At 44.1% G+C, this 22,582-nt stretch overlaps 1 protein-coding gene across 8 annotated transcripts in view; it reads right to left on the minus strand.

The window, feature by feature from the left end:
* The window catches only part of PDZD2 (PDZ domain containing 2), a 240,176-nt gene that overhangs the window by 56,546 nt on the left and 161,048 nt on the right, over positions 1-22,582 (minus strand). For all 8 annotated transcript variants that reach the window (XM_083575459.1, XM_083575460.1, XM_083575458.1 and 5 more), the window contains 3 exons: positions 17,607-17,749; positions 15,784-15,916; positions 12,884-13,057 (listed from right to left, as the gene is read on the minus strand). In XM_083575459.1, coding sequence (XP_083431585.1) covers positions 12,884-13,057; positions 15,784-15,916; positions 17,607-17,749 — 450 coding nt within the window. The remainder of the gene's footprint in view (positions 1-12,883; positions 13,058-15,783; positions 15,917-17,606; positions 17,750-22,582) is intronic.

Raw genomic sequence — 22,582 nt, forward strand, 5'->3', positions numbered from 1 at the left:
CTATGCCCCCCCCCCCCCGGTTTGAGTGTCGATTACTAATTCTGGGGGGCAGAACAGAAAGCGGAGTTTGCGGGACAAAATGGCACCAAACCAGAACTTTGGCACCAGTTTGCAGTCAATCAGACAAGGTTGGTCCCCAGTTTGAGTGCCAGTGACTTACTTTGCAGGGGGGGGGGCGGTGTGTGTGCACAAAATGTGGGTTTTGTGGCACAAAACTTTGGTGCCTCTTTGGAGACCATCAGACAAGATTGGATTTTTTGGCATTAACTTGTGACCCCGATTTGCTGTGTAAATTCCTCAGTTTGGGGTGGGGGCATGAAACGCAGGGTTCACGGCACAAAACTAGCACTAAACTTTGGCATCAGATTGGGGGGCATCTGAAATTTCGGGGTCACGCTTTAGGCGAACTGCCTTTACATTGCCTCTTTACGCTGCCTCTTTACGCTGTGGATTCCCTTTTAAGAAAGTGCATCAACAGTTCTCATTTTGATGAGGTTTTAATCTTCCATAAGGAGGTAGTCTTTTTTTTTTTAAGGCTATTATGTTTCTAAAGAAATAGGATTCTGGAGGCTGAATCAATGTTATTGCAAATCTAAGACAGCTATCTGTTTGCTTGCTTCTTTTCCTCCTCCCTTCACAGTATTTCCAGTAACGATCTCAAAGGTGGAGCCAGCTTATTTCTATCCCTGCCACCACTTCACCCAGTCTCCCTCATTGCGAGAAGCAAAGCTACAGGGAACCAGGCAGAGGGCCTTCTCGGTAGTGGCGCCTGCCCTGTGGAACGCCCTTCCAGCAGATGTCAAAGCGATAAACAACTACCTGACATTCAGAAGACATCTTAAGGCAGCCCTGTTCAGGGAAGTTTTTAACGTGTGATATTTTACTGTATTTTTGGTTTTTATGGAAGCCGCCCAGAGTGGCTGGGGAGGCCCAGCCAGATGGGCGGGGTATAAATAATAAATGATTATTATATTATTATTATTATTGTGCCACTAGGCAGAAAAGCATATCTCAAAGCTCATTGTTCCATGGGTCACCAACTCTTTGTTTGCATGTAGGAGGTCTCAGGAAATACAGGCTTCTAAGTGGCCTCTTAACAGTTCTTAGCAAGAATCTTTTAAAGTTCGGATTTGTTTACTTTGCATTTCCCCCTATTCAGAAAGCCACAAGGGCAGTTCCAGCGATTGAACATTAATCTTGCTTCCTGATCTTTTCTTCTGACAGACTTGCAAATAAAAGGTTCCCATCACTTTCCTTTCTAAACAGGGGATGCCATGTTTATCATTTGTCCTCAGGTAGAGATGCAAAAACAAACATACAGGCATCTTACCGTATCGTCCCTTTCGTCATTTCCCCCAATCTCTGGCATGCAAGTCTACCACCGATTTTTTATTTTAAGGCTCTTGTGTTAACACACATCTCTGTTGGGTACCTTGGTGTGTGAACCTGCCACCCACTTTCCCCTTTAAACACACCTCCTACCTAAAGAGGAGGGGAATCTTTCCCCAGAGATAAACCAGGCAATGTCCTTGAACATTACTGAATTAAATTTTAATATGGCACGTTCACATATGAGGGTTCCAAAAGACATGTGTGCAACACTTAGGGGTCATTCAGACTTCCTTCTGTGCCATGTTTCCAGGCACAGGTTTGGGCTTTAAAGCTCCATGTCTGAGGATTTTTATTTTTGGTCCCAGTGCTTTCCCTGGGAAAACCTGCATAAAAACTGGGAAAAACTGTCTGCAGACAAATGTCGGCTCCCTTGGCCTGTAAAGCGAGACGAGCGCCGCAACCCCAGAGTCGTCTGCGACTGGACTTAACCATCAGGGGTCCTTTACCTTTACCTTTTTGGGATGCGGGTGGCGCTGTGGTCTAAACCACTGAGTCTCTTGGGCTTGCCAATCAGAAGGTCGGCAGTTTGAATCCCCACGACAGGGTGAGCTCCCGTTGCTCAGTCCCTGCTCCTGTCAACCTAGCAGTTCAAAAGCATGCCAAAAAGTACAAGTAGATAAAATAGGTACCGCTCCGGCAGGAAGGTAAACGACGTTTCCGTGCACTGCTCTGGTTTCGGTGTTCCATTGCACCAGAAGCGGCTTAGTCATGCTGGCCACGTGACCCGGAAAAACTGTCTGTGGACAAACGCTGGCTCCCTCGGCCTGTAAAGCAAGATGAGCGCTGCAACCCCAGAGTTGCCTGCAACTGGACTTAACTGTCAGGGGTCCTTTACCTTTATCTTTTTACAGCTGAATCGGAGCACATGGAAACCGACTTTTCCATGGATATCTGCTCCAATTCAGCAGTAAAATGCAGGTTTTCCCAGGGGAAAGCACCAGAACAACAAGCGAAAACATAAAAACCACTCCGACACAGAGCATTAAATCACAGAGCTGTGCCTGGACAGTGCAATGCAAGAGCGAGTGTGGCTACGCCCTTCCTTACACACGACAGTAATTCTGATGGCATGATCCCACAAAGGTTGGAAGCAAATAACACCAACACACACACACACAACTTTGCAAGTTCCAGTCTCATCTAGGAATGCATGAGCATTCCTAACTTTGACCTGAAATAGTGAAGTCTATTCAAGTACCTTCAAGAAACTAGCTAGAACCTTCCTTTGTTGCAGTATCTCCTTTCCCTTTCCCTCCCAAGGGCCCGGAAGGGGAAATCCTCAAATCCCCAAATGAAAAGTAATACTATTTGCATCCCTTTCTACATTTGAACCTCCAGGCCAAAAGTTTTCCCCACCCCTGCTTTAGATGCTGCAATCCCCACTTGCAGCTCTCCATTTAATCCATGCCAAGGCATCAATGTGTAGCTCTCAGCTTCATTCTTGCCCAGACAGGACTCCAGCATATGTGACAGTACAACTTATTCAATTTTTTTAAAGGATTTTTATTTATACAGCCAAGAAAGAAGAACAATGCCAGAGGAAATAGTCCTATGTAAACTAACCACATATAGCTTTAGTACGGAGGACATCCCTTTCATGCCATCAAAGACAACAAAAAATATGAAAGAAGCACTCCCAAGATATTTTTCTGCCTGCCTTTTGCACTGTTCGTGCCATGATGCGCTCAGAGGAAAAACCTGCAATGTAGCACATTACTTTCCAAAGTATTTGATCTAAAGGCCCATTTTCAAATTATGTAGATGATGCTTTTTGAAGCACAGCATGTTTAAAATACATTTTTAACAGAGCCCAGTAGGGTTCAAATTGCAGTCAGCTGCAGTGTTTTTGCAGGAAAGCAAAGTGCAGATGCGATAGAACCACACATCAAGTGAAATGTTATTATATTAACAACAGCTAGATTGCAGAGTAACATTAGTGTTCATTTTGTTTTAATATCTTGTTTCCAAAATCAGGTATTTCCACTAAAAATGATTGGTATATCCATGTGGCCTAAAAAGAAGGAACGGAACATTTGAAGTCAGCATATTTAGGGAAATATGCCTCTCTGGGTAGGTGCATGCTGCCACACATGCATGCCTACCAATGCCTAGATGAAACATGGGACACCCGTACCGAAATCTTGACCCAAATGTCCAAATTTGCCAGGATGTTGGGTCTGCATGCAGCTTCCCTGTGGGGTGAGCCTTTGAGAGCAGCAACTCACCACTTCTAAGCTGGAAGTAGGGAAACTTCCTTCCGCTCCATGGGCCAGATCCTTATCAGGATCAGCCTCATAGGTCGGCTTTGACAGGTGTGCCTGGAAGGGCCGGTCATTGTTTCCGCAGGAATGCTGCTGCAAACTCCTGCCAGAATCAGGAAAGGGCTTTGCATTGGACTCCCCTGTTGAAATGGTGTCCATGCAGACCCTAACTGAGCAGGATTTAACCCCCGCTCATCAGCTGATGATTGGGGGTTGAATCCTGCTGAACTCATCTGTACCCTGCTCGACACAGCCAATACAGGATTTTACTCCATCCTCTTGCCCATCATGAGTGATGTCAGCTGATGGCTGGGTGAGTGTGGTTTGCGGAATATGGTCTTGCGAGTCAAATTAGACCCCATTGGTGGGCCAAGACTGGCCCACAGACCAGCTATTGCCCACCTCTGTTCTCAGTGAAGTACCCTCAAGCCATATACTGGCTCCATCCATGCAGGCTGGCCAATGAGACGAGTATAAAGGGGGTTCCTGTTTCAGCTGTTGTAAAAGACTTATTCAGCAAGCTCAATAAGACTTATTGGGCGCTGGCTTCGGAGGTGGGTACGCAGTGTGCTCGGAACCAAGCGCTGGCGCTGGCTTGGGGAGCAGGGCACCAAGCGCCAGCTACCCCCTGTTCAGGGCGGTAGAGCCAGGAGGCAGGCCGCACCCGCAAATAAGCCTTGAATTTTAAAGCTGGGGCTTATTTGTGGGTGCGTCTTATATTCAGGCCAATATGGTATTTTGCCTATTTCCATGGTGCGATTTTGCTAAAATCTAGGGGTGTCTGAGGAGCTCATTCTTTGCAAATCTTGGTGCAAACTATGCTAATCCTCGACTCCCAGACTAATGTGCAGATCAGGAAGCCGCTACCCATTGGATTTCATGCTCTTCCCAATGTTTTCATGCATTTCTCAAGAGACGGTGCACTTGGTGGAGAGAGAACACATTTTGGAAATGTGTCTTTTGTGAGAAAGTAGTATTTAAATATGTGTTTATTACAACAACAAAAATCATGAAGCTTTTCATAAAACTCAGATCAAAAGTAGAATAGCACAGACTTAGAATCGTAGAGTTGGAAGGGACCACAAGGGTCATCTAGTCCAACCCCCTGAAATGCAAGAATTTTCAGCCCAACATGGGGCTCAAACCCACAGCCCTGAGATGAAGAGTCTCATGCTCTACCAACTGAGCTATCCCAGCTTGGCTTGTAAATGAACACATGCAAAAACCGACACAGGATGGAAATAGTCTGAGTTCTCCACCCCAACCAAAAAACGTAAGCGGTTTATGGGCCACTCCTCACACAAGAAATGACTTTTAAACTTTAACCAAGGATATCTAGTTTCTGTTACTAAAAGCAGGGGCATTCCATCTCAGCAGGCCCACGTGAACTCCATGTGCAACATTCAAAACACTGACAGGCGAGGAGCATTCGCTCCATAAATTTATATAGGAAAACAAGCTTTTCAAGACTACAAGAACAGATGCAAAGGAACTTCTAACATCGTTAGAATGTTAGCATCGTTAGCATGAAACATTTGGCTCAGTTTGCATAATTAGGCAGTTTGGCTGAACCTGTAGTAGCACAGAAAAACCAGAGGAGGAAGAAAGTGACTACCATCTCCATTCTGGGAGACTGTTCACTCATGCTAACCTATGGTTGGAGGATGGATGGCAGCTAACAGATTGAGGTTGAATCCTGACAAGACAGAAGTACTGTTTCTGGGGGACAGGAGGCGGGTGGGTGTGGAAGACTTCCTGGTCCTGAATGGGGTAACTGTGCCCCTGAAGGACCAGGTGCGCTGCCTGGGAGTCATTCTAGACTCAAAGCTGTCCATGGAGGCGCAGGTCAATTCGGTGTCCAGGGCAGCTGTTTATCAGCTCCATCTGGTACGCAGGCTGAGACCGTGGACTGTCTCGCCAGAGTGGTGCATGCTCTGGTTATCTCTCGCTTGGACTACTGCAGTGCGCTCTATGTGGGGCTACCTTTGAAGGTGGCCCGGAAACTACAACTAATCCAGAATGCTGCAGCTAGACTGGTGACTGGGGGCGGCTGCCGAGACCATATAACACTGGTTTTGAAAGATCTACACTGGCTCCCAGTACATTTCCGAGCACAATTCAAAGTGTTGGTGCTGACCTTTAAAGCCCTAAACGGCCTCGGTCCTGTATACCTGAAGGAGCGTCTCCACCTCCATCGTTCTGCCAGGACACTGAGGTCCAGCGCGCCGAGGGCCTTCTGGCGGTTCCCTCGCTGCAAGAAGCCAAGTTACAGGGAACCAGGCAAAGGGCCTTCTTGGTAGTGGCACCCGCCCTGTGGAACGCCCTCCTACCAGATGTCAAAGAGAAAAATAACTACCAAACTTTTAGAAGACATCTAAAGGCAGCCCAGTTTAGGGAAGCTTTTAATGTTTAATAGATTATTGTATTTTAGTGTTTTGTTGGAAGCGCCCAGAGTGGCTGGGGGGACCCAGCCAGATGGGCGGGGTATAAATAACAGATTATTATTATATTATTATTATGGTTTGGCTTAGTGTGGTGAACAAACCAGGTCAAGGTCTGGGAGAAATTTCTTTATCTGCTAATTTAATTTATACCTTACCCTCCCATCAAAACAGGTCTGCAAGATGGCTTACAAATGGATAAAACCCAAGGCATGCAATCTTTAAAATGTCAAGATACGAAACGTATCGGAAGAGTTGTTCCATATGTACATGTTTTTATATATCACATGCCCCAGGACATGCCCAGCACTCCATTTCAGCTGTCCCCTAGGCAGGAACATCTACTTAAAGAGCGAAAGGGTTAGGAATTTTAAAAGCTTAACAACGCAGGAAAAGGTCCAGTATGGCAGTGAAACTGTACACAAATCTCAGCAGAAAATGTCATTTTAACATCCTTCCTTCCTTAACCTATCTGTAGCACTTTAGAACTTCAGTTTTAAAAACACACAAATATCACATTCACATGAATCATCATGGTTATTTATTGCCATTAAACTCACTAGCCAAGGCTAAAGGGGAAGAGACAACTTAAGACAAATATGAGAACGTTATAGATCATTTCGGCTGTCTCAGTCCTGCAGTAAAAACTTTTAATGTGTTCCCATCCTTCATCTTTCCAGCCCAGGTTTTATTGGTTTGGATTATTTTTGCGTAGGTTTCAACGCTGTACCAAGCTGTACCTTTTGCCTTTGTAATAAAGAAGCACTTTCCTTTTTAAACTGCAGCTATGAAACTTTGTTGCTTCAACAGGCAAATCAGTTAAATAAGCTAATAGAGTAATAATATCTCTGTTAAACTTCTGTCTGCCTCCAGAGCAAATTTGCTGCTCTGTAAACCTTCCTGGAGTTGAAACCGACTACAACTTGGCTTAAAATCATTGGATCAAACAGGGGAAAGATCCACACCATGCATTTAAAGACCATCCAATGCACATTTAAAGCACATCCCCCAAACTCTGGGAACCGTAGTACTGGGAATTGTAGGCCTGTAAGAAAAGTCAAATGCTTAAAATATCCTTTAAAAGGTAAAGGGACCCCTGACTAGTTCAGTCGTGGCCGACTCTGGGGTTGCGGCGCTCATCTCACTTTATAGGCCGAGGGAGCCGGAGTACAGCTTCCAGGTCACGTGGCCAGCATGACTAAGCCGCTTCTGGCGAACCAGAGCAGCGCACAGAAACGCCGTTTACCTTCCCGCCGGAGCAGTACCTATTTATCTACTTGCACTTTGATATGCTTTCGGACTGCTAGGTTGGCAGGAGCAGGGACCGAGCAACGGGAGCTCACCCCGTCACGGGGATTCGAACCGCCGACCTTCTGATTGGCAAGTCCTAGGCTCTGTGGTTTAACCCACAGTGCCACCCACGTCCCTACAAAATATCCTTTAGATGCTCTCCAATGTATGTTGTGGCCATACTCAGTGCTCATGAAGGAAGTCTGCACATCCAATGTGCAGATGTGTGTCGTTTCATGCTACCTCCTTCCATGGCTAATTGAGAAGTTCCAGGGCAGTTTGTAAGTTTTCAAGAAGCTCTGTAAGAAGGTTTGGTAGAAATACTGTTTAAACAACATGGTAAGATAAGATATATATAGTGCAATATAAATTAAGAAATGTGAAGATTTGTGATAATTACGGAAAATTATCAGACATGTTGATGGAAGTCTAAAAGAAAAAAAGATGTGTGATGAGTTTTTGATGTTTAATGATGTTATAAATTTGTTTTTATTGGAAAATTAATAAAAATCATATTAAAAAGGGGGAAAAAAGAGAAGTTCCAGGGCAACCTTCATAGGGCTAGTTTCCTTGTTATGACAGGAGACTTGTCAGAGCTGTCTAGTGCCCATTGGGATTGGCGAGGCAGAAGGCAGGTTGCCCAGTAGGCAGAGCCAGAACCAATGGCACTTGGAGCCAACTAAGTCTAGTTTTGTCCCCATCCTCATCCCTGCTGAGTTCTACAAGGGCAACCCTAAGATGAAGGAGGTGGAGCCAGGGGCAATGACAGTTGGACTCAACTACTTTGGGTTTTTACCCTCAACCTCCCCCTTCTTAGTTCTACAAGGGCAATGCTGAGATTAAGGAAGAGGCAGTCTCGCTCCTTAGACCAGTTGCAAGCAAGAAGGCAGGCAGGTGGGGAATGACTGAAAGCAGACGGAAGTTGGTGGAGCATTTCGCCAGACACCTAATGGACCAGCCGCTATTGAATTGCACATGTGTGAACACCACCAGTCCATTTTTTTTGGAATTGGGGAGGGCTGGAGTTCCTCCTTCCCCATCTTGCTTTCTCTGCCATCAGCAAGATTTTAGCTTTGTAGAAAGGACGACGATACGATACGATACGATAATCTTTATTGTCATTGTCCCATACAGAACAATGAAATCGAAAAATCTACATAGGACATTCAAAAACCAACAAGCCTGCTATCCCAGCTATCCCAACCTGGTTAGCCCCCTAAAAACTCTGATACCCCATTTTTAAATACAATATACACCCATAGAGACTCCTTACGCTGCGTGTAAAACCAAAATCGCATTTGGATAGAAACTGTTTCTCAGGCGGCTAGTCCTAGTCTTTATAACCCTGTGCCTTCTTCCAGAAGGCAGAAGCTGAAAGAGATCATTACCGGGGTGCGCACTATCCTGCACTATCTCTGCAGCTTTCTTATGGCACCTGGAAGCATAGATTTGATCCAAGGTGGGAAGAGTGCACCCAATTATTCTCTCCACATCAGTTGAATTTATAGGTCTCATTGTTTCATCCTTATAAGCGTTCACTTAATTAAGTGTGATCTACTTATAAAATTAGCCCAAAGAAGGGGGACTACCTTGGGCCTTTCCTTTTCCTTTTTCTCATGTTGTATCATTTATTTAATTGTAAGCTTTCAAGGCTGGCCCGTGGCGGCTTCTTCCTTTAAATAATTGTGTATGGCACATAGCTATTGAAGGCACTTTTAAAATAAACAACGTGTCCTAGGAAATAACATATTATTACGTTGTAAGGAGTGCTCTAGTTTCTCTTTTCACAACGGATGTATAAAGTCATCTGGGAATGCAGAAGCCAAGACCAGTTTTCTGCCTGGAAGGGGATGTTCCAAGAGAGATGCCTTGAAGGGCTGTTGAAGTTTGTCCAATTGCTTCCAAACGAGGCAGGATATTAAGGCAACTTTTAACCATAGTTTCATATCCAGGCTTGTTTAGAAGCCATGAACCCTAGTTGTGCTGGGATCACACATAATAGCAAACTGTGGTTAAGAGTTGAATGCCCACTTGTTCCGCCACTTGTGTCTGGGGAGGACCAAAGCAGTAAGAAGAGATCCACCTGTTCATGAATGATGCTTGTGCATATTCTGACTTACTAAGCAGGTGAACTAATGCCAGTGTACTAGAAGATGCAAAGATCACCAGTGTTGAAGCAATGATTCTTCAACAACAACTTCGTTGGACTGGTCATGTTGTGCGGATGCCTGATTATTGTCTTCCAAAGCAGCTACTCTATTCTGAACTTAAAAATGGAAGGTGTAATGCTGGTGGTCAACAAAAGAGGTTCAAAGACTCTCTCAGAGCAAATCTTTAAAAATGTAGTATAAACACTGACAACTGGGAAACACTGGCCTGCGAGTGCTCCAATTGGAGAACAGCCTTTACCAAAGATGTCGTGGGTTTTGAAGACACTCAGACTCAGGACGAAAGGGAGAAGTGTGCTAAGAGGAAGGTGCGCTTGGCAAACTATCACCATGATCAACTCCCTCCCAGAAACCTATGTCCCCACCGTGGAAGGACGTGTGGATCCAGAATTGGCCTCCACAGTCACTTACGGACTCACTGCTAAATCCCTGTTTTGGAAGACAGTTTTACTTGGCTACAAGTAATCACCAAAGAAGAAGACTATGTGTGGACGGTGCTTCAAACTAGCTGGCTATTATTATTATTATTATTATTATTATTATTATTATTATTATTATAGTGGTACCTCGGGTTAAGTACTTAATTCGTTCCGGAGGTCCGTTCTTAACCTGAAACTGTTCTTAACCTGAAGCACCACTTTAGCTAATGGGGCCTCCCGCTGCTGCCGTGCCGCTGGAGCACGATTTCTGTTCTCATCCTGATGCAAAGTTCTTAACCCAAGGTACTATTTCTGGGTTAGCGGAGTATGTAACCTGAGGCTTATGTAACCCGAGGTACCACTGTATTATTATTATTATTATTATTATTATTATTATTATTATTATTATTATTATCCAATGGGCATCAGCCACCATGGCATACAGCCCTCAGCTGGATTGGGGTCATTGCTTATTTGTAACTGAACTTATCAAAGGCCAGAACATTAATCCTTGCAAAGAATTCTGCTCTTTCTCTCTCACACACACTTCTTCAGCAGCTTCCACAATGGCTGCCGCTCTCCATTGCAGAACAGTTTCCAAAACTGTACAAGACGCCCTTTTAGGCAGGGTGTGGGAGTCCTACGCTCCACTAGAGAGCGGTCCAACTGAATAGCCAGCAGGACAGGCATTTGGGGGGGGGGGGGAAATGCAATGAATCAGCGTTATCACAAATGAGCAAATAAAGAGTTCATTCAGGTTTTGTGTGTGCGTGTGTATAACTTAAACAGATTTTTATTTTTATTTTGTACAATGTAAAGCAGAACAGAGCCAAAGATTTTGCAACACTGTAAAACTTCCAGAAACCAAATTCCCTCCCTAAAAACAGATGGTTATTATTTGAAAGGGGTGTTAGATTACACACATATATTGGCTATTTCAGCACCTGCAGGAAACAGACTTCGTGTACCTTTTGCAGCCCTCACCACTGCAAGGAACGAAAAGGGGGCTTGTTGTTTTTCATGGGGTGTTTTCCCATTAGACATTACTTTTACTGGGTTCAAGCCACAGTACTGGGTAATCCATATGGTTAGTATCAAGTGGGAATAACTTTTTTGCATTTTTTTTTTTAATACACCCATCTTATTTATACAGTTATGCTATACACTTTGCGCTTAGAAATATTTTTAGCCTGATATCTGGATCTATCCCTAAAGGTAAAGGTAAAGGGACCCCTGACCATTAGGTCCAGTTGTGACCGACTCTGGGGTTGCGGCGCTCATCTCGCTTTACTGGCTGAGGGAGCCGGCGTACAGCTTCCGGGTCATGTGGCCAGCATGACTAAGCCGCTTCTGGCGAACCAGAGCAGCGCACGGAAACACCGTTTACCTTCCCGCCGGAGCGGTACCTATTTATCTACTTGCATTTTGACGTGCTTTCGAACTGCTAGGTTGGCAGGAGCAAGGACCGAGCAACGGGAGCTCACCCCATCGCGGGGATTCGAACCGCCAACCTTCTGATCAGCAAGTCCTAGGCTCTGTGGTTTAACCCACAGCACCACCCGCATCCCTAAGTCTCATTAATTAACAGAAAGCAACGGTGTGGCAAAGCCCACAAACCAAGAAGGCAACTGCTTCGACTCAAGAAGAGAAAGTATGAAGTAGTAGCAGATCCAGGAGGAGAGGATGGGTGCAAAAGCATGTATGCTCCAATAATAACAATAATGTATTACTTATACCTCAACCATCCAACTGGGTTGCCTCAGCAATAAAATGGGTGTGTGTAGGATAGATGGCACTGGAACATTCATCATGATTTGCTCACACAAAGCTTGCATGGTGGTTAGATTATGTCTGGTCTTTATTGAGCATTTGTTCTGACTGGTTTGCAGGGAGGTTATATGACAATGAGCATTCATCCCACATTTATCGCAATTTGCTTGCAGGGTGTTTATACATGTTCCCGCTAATCATTTGTTCATCCCATACTTTTCAGTGCATTTCCCCATCACTCTCCAAACTGCAAAAAGACATTCTTAAAACATTGATATATATTTTTTACACATAGGACATGAGAATACTTTAATCCACTGGGCAAAACCAAAGTTCTGGTATGCACTTGAATCCCCCCTGCAAAGTACCGACACACCGTACACACCTGCTGTCTGAACAACTCAATAGACTAATGTTTGTGAGGAGTCTATAGGGCAGAATGGGCAGCACAAAAATCAGGATCTACTAGGAAGTGACTGGGTGATTTGCAGTAGGTTGACAAAGCTTTATGACTCTCAGTTGGTCAATAATAGCAAGAATGAAGGGGACACACACAGAGAGAGAGAGAGAAAACCCTTAATTAGGCTGCTGAATTGAAGCTTCAGAGCCAGGGGTTGGAATTGACCACCAAGTCTCAACTAGGGCCAGGGTCTTTTCAGCACTGGCCCCGACTTGGTGGAACGCTCTGTCACAAGAGACTAGGGCCCTGCGGGACTAGACATCTTTCTGCAGGGCCTGCAAGACAGAGCTGTTCCACCTGGCCTTTGGTTTGGACTCAGTCTGACCTCCCCTTACGGTTTTGATTTATGGGCTACTTTTAAAATGAGGCTGCTTTTTAAATTGCATTTTAACCTGTATTTTAAATTGGGTCGTCGTCCCCCCATTATGTTTCTATTATTATTATTATTATTATTATTATTATTATTATTATTATTATTATTATTCCCCCCTTATGACTCTATGATTCTATGATGTCAGTCCTGGTTTGATATCTTGATGTTATGATGATAAGACTAACTTACTGGGAAGAGAAATTGTTGCATCATGACACATTTCCAAAGCGGCAGCCATAGTTGCTGAAGGTGGCAGTCAATTTGCTAACCAAGCGACGTTCAAAGCAGCATATCCAAAGCCTCACTTACGGGTTCCAGGACTTCTGGCACCAGAGTCTTTCCTTTGTCCTCCTCCTCCTCCTCCTCTGGCTCTTCGTTCTCTTTATTGTCAGTCCAGGGAGCCGCATCTTGAGCAGAGCAAGTGCTGATTAAGTCTGGCAAACTTGTAGATGGGTAACTGAGAAAATCCTCTTCTGCCCCTTCCTGTGAGGAGGAGGAGAGGAAGAAAAACACTTGGCATTACATCCTTGAACATACAAGCTTAGTACAACAACCCTGAAAAGTTAGTGATGTATTAGTTTTGAATGATATATTGTGGGTAGGTGTAAAGGGAGATTGCGATGGTACATACTGGTGAAGACAACTGTCTTGAGACTCCCAGAAGTGATCTAATCATACAATCCACACAAGCAATGAATGCAAGAACATAGTCATGAGCACAACACCCTTCAAAAATGTTCACCTCTGTTTTTGTTTTTATTTTAACAGTCATCCAATGGTTCTATTACCTCCCTGGTTTCCTGCTTCTTTAATGGTGTGTGGGTGTGTTTGAAGCTCTTTTGGTATTAAGCAGGATATAAATGTATGAAATACATACATTTTAAAACTTAGTTTGTATAGCTTTTGCTAAAGTTTGTTAGAGCATGGTGCTGATAATACCAAGGTTGCAGGTTCAATCCTCGTATGGGACAGCTGCATATTCCTGCATTGTAGGGGGTTGGACTAGATGATCCTCAGGGTCCCTTCCAGCTCTACAAGTCTATGATCCTTATAGCCTTTCTTGTCTTACTGTAGGCTTGTATAATTCCCTGCTTTCAGTTGTGCATACTCTCAGGAAATCATGCTGAGGACTGTGGGCTTCAATCCATTATCCTCAAACCATGGATAATTAGAGTACTACTCCACTCTGAGAATTGTAACTATGTGAGAGGCATAACTACTCCCACACCTTTAGCAAACTACAGTTCCCATGATTCTTTGGGGGAAGCCATGACTGCTTAAAGCAGTATGATACAGCGTTAAATGCATATGGTGCAGATGTGGCCCTAGTGAACCAAGGAGCTGAATCAGGTTGGATTTCTTGGTTGGAAACAGACAATAGTTTTGAAAAGAGCTGAAATCAATGTGATGTGCCTGTGGTATACATTTCTTTTGTTCCATTTTGCATGTTGCTTTAAGAAAAGGGGGGGGGAGAGACGAGGTCATAATGTGTTCACTGGAATAATTCGCACTAACATGTTCATAAGCTGATGATGGCAGCATCAAATGGCAAGTCACATGCATGGAGCAGCCATTACTATCCAACACGATAGACCAGCCTTCCGCAACCTGGGGCTTTCTAGATGTTTTGGACCAATTCCCATCAGCTCTAGGCAGCATGGCCAACGATGGCAGCTGTATTCCAAAACATATGGAGGACAGCAAGCAGGTCAGAGGAAGCTGCCACAGAAAGAACTTTCCCTCCATCACAAGGCTTGCTTTTCAGCCAAGTCCCATTCAGTTGCATCGAAGTTGACTAGTCAAGTGAAGTGTGTGCATGCCTGAAGCAGCCCTTCACATCTCTCCTGAAAATGAACACAGCACAACCTGCAGTTCACCTGAAGCAGATTCTGGCAGGGTTTTCTCCTAGGAGAATTCATGTCAGTTGTAGAGATTCTGGTGTGGCATGACTGGAGAAAGGACTTCGGGAAGGTGTGGGCCAAAACCCAGCTCTTGAAACGCAGCCCAACTCAAACGCAAGCACATCAACCTACATTCTGAATGGTTCTACTGACAAGGTGAGGGATACACTGCGAAGCTGCTGCCAAACTGGCCGATGCTGAATAACTCCAGCTGAAATGTCATCGTAAGCTAACGACTCTTGAGTCTTGTCAGGGGACTTGGCGGGTGTGTCTTTTGCTCATGGTACAGGGTTTTAAATTTTGGACATGGGCTGCAAGAGGCAATGTTGTAATTCATGGTCATATTCTAGCCAAGGAATGTGTGATCTGGGCAAGGAGGGTGGCCTGGGAAAAGTTGGATAGAGAAGGCCAGACAGAGAGGTCTCAAGGGCCGCACTTGAGGTTTCTCATACGTACTCTAGCATGTAGTGGAAGCATGAGAGAAGAGTTAAGCTTTGGAAGGTGGTCACTGGGTTAATAAACAATCCCTATTAAACTTTGTTAAATGGCATGTGATAGCCAGAAAAAATATTTGACAAATTTTGGGAAAGTAATAGAAACACAAATAGAAGGATTTGGGAACTATTAGAAATAGTTACACTGACAACACTTTTGAGAAATGTAGATTAACAGTGAGGTAAGTGTGAGAAGGTGAGATTTAATGACACAATATGCATATTAAAGGAATATACCAGGAATAAAATTGATGGTGAATGAGTATATGATGCTATTCAATGAACTACTGAAGATATGAGAAACTGGGCTTTTAATAGGTCAAAATGAATTCATTTGTCTTCCCCTATTGTTCTATGTATTGATGGAAACGATTAGATGCATATTTAGCACTTTAATCATTACAGCGTTTCATGCCGTCGAATGACATGGGGTGACAATGGTTTGAACACATATTCTCTGCCTCCAAAACAAACACCTCAGAAAGCAGAAAATGTATTCCAAGGCTACTTCAAACACACATTAGAATGTATAACACCCCGATATAGCTCAACTAATAGCCATTGTGGGACCTCTTCTCCATTAATTTAATAAAACAAACTAAGCTAATTGCTATTGTCCAATGTTGCAATGGCAAATTCCCCAGGTTACAGTATTGCTTCACTGGGTAAAGATGTACCTTCTTTTGTCAGTCCTGAATTTTCCCACCCGTTTTTCAAAAGCCATCTAAGCTAGTGGCTACAGTCACATACTGCAGGAGTAGATTTTCCATGCACACCTAAATGTACTAAATCCATTTAATGGACTATTACCTACCCTGCTTGCAACTACCAGGTACACAAGGCCTTCAGCCGACCGGAGAAGAGCGACAGCATCTTGATGGGAGAGGCCAACCAAAGAGTGGCCATTGATCATGAGCAGTTCATCGCCAACTTTCAGTCTACCATCTCTAAGGAAAGAGGAAAAGGACAACAAAGACTTTTCAGTTTCATGGGGAATGTTTCTAGGTTCTGAAGCGCCAAGAAAATTATTATTCTGTAGGCGAACATTATATTCTGATGCTACTGCTCAAGGAACAACAGGAGGTACCACATCATTTGGGCAAAAGTGTTGTGTGTTTTTTAATAATAATAAAAAATGGGTCGCCACACACCCCCTTGCCCAGTCAAAGAAAGCAAGAATAAATGTTGGCACTTTCTTTTCCCCATCCTCCTACTTTCAGTGGGGAAGTTTCAAGTCGAATATAGGAGGCACCGCCTGCATTTTGTTAATAATGAATATTCAAGTCACTCCACATTTACTTAACACCTTCTCTGGAGCGTCTCGGAGCACTTTATAGACACTAACGATATCACTGGTAAGTAGGTCAGCTTTAATATTAAATTTTCCGTGGAGCAGTTAACTCGCTCACTTGCTGTGGAGTAGTTAGCTCGGCATGTTCCCTTTCCTGTAGTACAACTGCCCAGCACCAAATCCATCTCCCCAGGTAGGAACAGGCAGGAACCCTGGCAGACTTCTGCCAGCCTCTTTTTCAAGATATGGACCCTGCCAAGTCTTATGTGTAGTGTACCTGACCTACTTTCTCACTGTAGTGAGGGAATCCTATAACATGCTACAACAGTAAGCTTGCCAGACAAAAGCTCAGAAACAAAGAACAACCTAAAGCAGGAATGGGGAACCAGTGGCTGTCCAGATGGGGTTGGACTCCAACTCCCATCCGTCCCAGACAGCATGATCAATGGTTAGGGATGTTGAATGAAGGTACTCTTCATGAAAATGAGGTGTACATGTACATTTTATGCTAGGCCAAAAAACCTCCAAGGATCCTTTTCTTCCACCTGCATAAGAAATGCCATCCCATAAAGGGCGACGGGATCTAATTATATGGCTGTTTACGTTCCAGGTTCAGGAAGCTATCGCAGATTTTTGAAACACATGTGAGTTGCGCACTTCTTACTACCCTGGTGGCTTCCAGATTTCCAAATAAGCCTTGTTCAAATTGCTTCAGTCTCTCAGATCTCTGATTTTCCTGGTGGTGGAACTGGAACAGCAAGAAACTCAAGGGTGCTCCAGGCAATTTATTTACTAACATCAGGCACACCACGGGCAGGAGGATGCCCTCAAAAGGGTGATGGCAAAGGGATTAATCTGTTTGGGGTTGTTGCTTCAGGGGCAAAGCACAATCTTACAGGGACTTATTCTATCAAGCCTCATATCAAGATTTTTGGTTGGTTGCAGCTTCTGCTGTAGAAACTAAAAACCCTGATATGAGACTTGAAAGAATCTAGACAGAGCAGGGAGCTAGGTGGGTGTCCTAGAGGAGCTCTAGTGGGGCCTCTAGAAGTTGCCTTCAGTATGAGGAAGGCTTGAGAAACGTTTTTAGTGGTGAGATTTAGTGGCTGTGTGGGGAAACAACTCTTGCAACAGCATCAATTTATTATTTTACTTTTTCTCGTTTGTTTTGGATTTGAATTTTAAGATGCTTTGAGGGGCCAATGCTTGCTGGAAAGCGGGGAATAATAATAATAAAAAAACTAATTTGGCAGCTGCCCACTGTTTTCGTTTACTTAAACCTTTGTGTTACACCCAAACGATGGGATAGTCAGATGTGCATGATGTGACAACAGAACAAATCGTACCTGTGAGCAGAGCCTCCTTCTTCCACCCGTGCGATAATGATGGCGTGAGGAGAACGTTTCGATCCTCGGCCTCCGGTGATCTGGATTCCCAGCCCATCTGTTCCCTTCATCATGGTCATCTTCCATATCCGGCAACCTTCTCGCTGGGAGAGGAATTTTCAGAGAGTTCTTGCATTTTTATTTAGGAGAAGACACTTTCCAGCTGCATCTTAAAATTTCTCACTCTGGCTGAGAGATCTAGCAGACCAGATCAGCGTGTGCAAACTGGGCTTTTGTTTTGTTGGAAAGGGAAAGGCAAGAGGCCTCAGAGAGAGACCTTTTGCTTCTCCTTTGCCAGCAAAGGAAACCTGGGTGCTTGAGATATTACAGGTCATAGTTAAAGCATATTGTTTTGGCAGTTTTTGCACTCAGTTTTTGCACATGCCCATCTCCTAAATATCAAAATGCAACCATGTTGTGTCTCATTTTGCAGTAATCATCATGGAAGCGCATATATTCAAGTTAATATTCAGCTGTAAGTATTTTGTATTAACTGAAATGAGTACAGTGGTACCTTGGTTCGCAACCACTTTGGATTACAACCGTTCTGGATTACAACCACATCAAACCCGGAAGTGCATGTCCCTTTTTTTGGATTACAACCCATTTTTGGGGGATTATAACCCCCCAAAAAATTTTTTGGGGGAGGTCCCATTGGCGAAAGCGCGCTTTGGGTTACAACCTGTTTTGGTTTACAACCAGACCTCTGGAACGGATTATGTTTGTAAACAAAGGTACCACTGTACAGGCAACTCCCAATTTACGTGTGCCTAATCGATGTGCAACCATGCTGAACCCAGAAGTGACTTTAAAAATGGTAATAAGGGCCCCAAAAGAGCAAAAAAAGAAGAAGAAAGGCAATTTATAAAATATTGGCAGGTGGGGCCTACCAACTCATCAAGAGATATTACAGCTCCCTCGCTGAATTTTCAACTTGGGAGGGGGAGTATGTCTCAAGACTTCTGGAAGAACTTTCTTTTGGTAAGAGTTGTTCAACAGTGGTATGGATTCAAATTACAAGGGAGTAGATTCAGACTAAATATCAGAAAGAACTTTCTGACAGTAAGAGTTGTTGGACAGTGGAACAGACTCCCTCAGGAGGTTGTGGACTCTCCTTCCCTGGAGGGTTTTAAGCAGAGTTTGGGGGGGGGGTATCTGTCATAGAGGCTTTAGCTGAGATTCCTGCATTGCAGAGGGTTTGATTAGATGACCCTCGGGACTCCTTCCAATGCTACAATTCTATGAATCTATGATTTTAAGATTGCTTAGTATGCAGGCAATATTACTCCTAATTGCTCACTTAAGAGGCGATACCATGAACTACTTTGAGCATATCTGGGTACCTATGTTTATGTCCTGACTTTCTCTGCCCCTTTAGGCTCCTGTACCCCAAGATCCCTGGCTAACCGGCCTGATATCTACTGGGACAAAGCATGTACACTTCGATTCCAGGTATCAAATATTTCTTTGCTCTTGCACTGCACAAAAGTACAGAAACGGTGATGGCAATTTATCTGGAGGCAAGGTGTACTGGGAGGCTGTTGGGTAGAAAATCCAGCTCGGTTTTCAGATGCGAGCTGACATCTGGGGGTTACAAGGGCGACTCCCCCCCCCGCCCCCGTACTTGGCAGAGACTTTGCTGCAAAAGGTGAAGAGCTTGTGGTAAGAGTGAGATGGTTGTCTTTTGGCACGTCTTCCTTGTCAGCAGCACTCAGCAGACAGGACAGTGGGCCCCCAAGCACTTAGACAGGCATCGTTTTAAGTGAAAGAGAGGAGCATTTGCCATAATTGAACATAACAGTTTGCAGAAGAAGAAGATGTTATTCTAGTGCTATAAGGTTCTTTCTTTCTTTCTTTTTAAGAAAGGGATTCCCATGATACACTGAAACTCAGGCGCTTACTGCACTGCAGTATTTTACCATTCTGTACTCATTTATTCAATCCCACCCCCTACCCCCCACTTCATATTCATGCGCTTCGTTATATCAAACACAGATAACAGAATCACCGCTTATAAGGACACAACAGAGTGCTTTATATCAGATCAGACTATTTGCCTAATATTGTCTTCTCTGACTGGCAAAACAAATACAATACAGTAGTACCTCGGGTTAAGTACTTAATTCGTTCCGGAGGTCTGTTCTTAACTTGAAACTATTCTTAACCTGAAGCACCACTTTAGCTAATGGGGCCTCCTGCTGCAGCTGCGCCGCCAGAGCACGATTTCTGTTCCCATCCTGAAGCAAAGTTCTTAACCCGAGGTAATATTTCTGGGTTAGTGGAGTCTGTAACCTGAAGTGTCTGTAACCTGAAGCGTATGTAACCCGAGGTACCACTGTATGTACCTTGTTACACAGGTGCAATAGTTACAACATATAGAGTGCAACAGGCTGAATGGTAATGTAAGTAACAAATTTCTTTACCGGTTACTTCCTAACATACGAATCAAGTCCAGGATGTACACTATATACAACCCTTAAGCAAGGTATAGAAACTACTTAATTAAATCCAATGCAGATATATTTCTTCCTTTCTTAATACACTGGCAGCATCTCTCCAGGAAGTCAGGCAGAGAAAGATCCATCACACAATCATAGGAGGCTGACCACTTTCACCCTTCATCGTTCCCCATCCTGATGAACCTACGCAAGCCAAACCAACGCAGGGCACTTCCCACGAAGAAAGGTGTATCCAGAGCAAATCTTTCCTGGTGATTTAAGCAACAGAACCGCACACCTTCATTTATGAGTGTGGCCAAACCTTGGCAATGGCGCTACAAGTGGCACAGGCAATTGGAGCCTGCAACAGTCATGCACTGAACCATGAGAGGAGACCCAGGCTATGCTATGGCAGACCTAAAGGCCTGCCAGGCTGTCGGTCTCCTCTCTGGCATGGTGGTGCTGTGTGCTACTTGGCTCAGGAAACAAGAGGCAATACCGTACCAAGGTAATTCAGCAGCAGTGTGTGGCAGAGCCAACACAAAACGCCAGTGGCCACCATTACCTTGGGGCAAGTTAAGCACACACCTTAGATTTAATAGTTGCAGTGGGTCATATAGAACTGCAGGCAACATTCTGAGCCTTAAGCAAAAATCATGATCGATAATAGATAATAGATAAAGAGAAGTAGACAGATAGATAGTAGATTGATAGATGCAAGTGTTCAGCTCCTACTAAAGGAATATATATTAATGCAAAGTCTTCTTTTTGGATATCATAAAGGGATCTAGCTAAAATTTGCATTTAAAAGAAATGTAAATCTCCATGTGCGTACACTACAAAAACAATTAAACTGTGTTCAAAGTGGCAAGAATTTCATTTTCTGTCTCATTATGTGTGAAAATGGGTTATCTGTGTTATATAACAGACCCCGAGTGAAAATAACATTTGTTAATTTCATGCTGCTCCCAGGAGTTATCTGCCTACGTCAGGAAACTGCATTGACCGTCAGAAATATACATCTATCTTTGGAACCCATCTACAGATTGAATTGCAAGTGCCTTTGATACAGCTGCTAAGAGGTTATGTCTGGCCAGGACTAAGCAGGAAAGCTTGAATCGCTCTTGGATCAAGGCAGTGCCATTAAACCCCTTGATTTCATAAGCACCAAATTCCATCATTAATAAAACAAAAAGGAACGCTATTTGTTCTCCTGAGTAAAAACACAGCCTGTGTGAAAAACATTCTGTTATCAGAAATTCAATACCTTTGGGCTTAAAAACTGCATTTGTGTATACACACACACACACACACACACACACAACATGCACACTTATCTTAAATTTGAAGAAAACATTGTCAAAAACAATGTCAGTCTCCAAATTTTATTTGCTCTTTCACCTACGTATTGTTTTCTTTTCTGCAGCATCTTTGTTTTGTTACCTTATTATTTTGTAAGATACTTTGAAAATGCCTTAACTTGTAAAGTGGGTTCATAATTTAAATGAATGAATAATTGAAGTGGGGCTTCTGGTGAAAGTGAGTTAGCGCTCAGCATCACAACATCATGAAAACTGTACTATACACTGCAGAGGAGGAAGGGCGAAATCAACAGGTTCCAATAATGGCCACATTCAGGAGATCTCAGTAAGACAAGACATGAACAAATCCTGTGCTCCCACATGCGAGTGCTTTGCTCCTGCCATCATACAAGGGGGCAGAAGGGGAAGGAAATCCAGCTCCAACTGAGCTGCTCAGCCAAGCCGTGACCCCCATTTATGGGTAGCTGCCAGACCTGAATGAAGACTAGCCAGCCCAGGTCCACGAGCCAAGCCACACACTCTAGCCTGCCTGTGATTGGTCTATTCAAACGGGCGGGCTTCCAAGGGGCCCATGTGGCCGTCAGAGGAAGGTGAAGAAGAAGAAGAGTTTGAATTTGATATCCCGCTTTATCACTACCCAAAGGAGTCTCAAAGCGGCTAACATTCTCCTTTCCCTTCCTCCCCAACAACAAACACTCTGTGAGGTGAGTGAGGCTGAGAGACTTCAGAGAAGTGTGACTAGCCCAAGGTCACCCAGCAGCTGCATGTGGAGGAGCGGAGACGCGAACTCGGTTCCCCAGATTACGTGACTACCGCTCTTAACCACTACACCACATTGGCTCTCCAATGGTCACGAGGGGCTGTATGACTGCCCAGAGCAGCTGGGCTGTGCTGGACCACAACTGCCAACTCACAGGATCATTTTTCTTATCCAAAATGATAAAACTATGGTTATCGCCTTCTAATCAAGGCCGGTTTTGAAGCTATGGTTTACAGCTGGCTTAATAACGGGTCTTCTTCAGAAGCTGCTAACCATTGTTTCCCAGCTTGGAGAGACTCCTGGCTTGTGTGCTTGCCTGGTCAAAGGGAAGAGCTGAGCAGGCTGCATGCAGAGGAATGAGACTTTTCTCTGCTTATTATGATGAGATGAAATAATCTGAATGTAGGACCAGAACTA

Source organism: Podarcis filfolensis, assembly GCF_964270895.1.
Source record: "Podarcis filfolensis genome assembly, chromosome: 11".
Lineage (NCBI taxonomy): Eukaryota > Metazoa > Chordata > Lepidosauria > Squamata > Lacertidae > Podarcis > Podarcis filfolensis.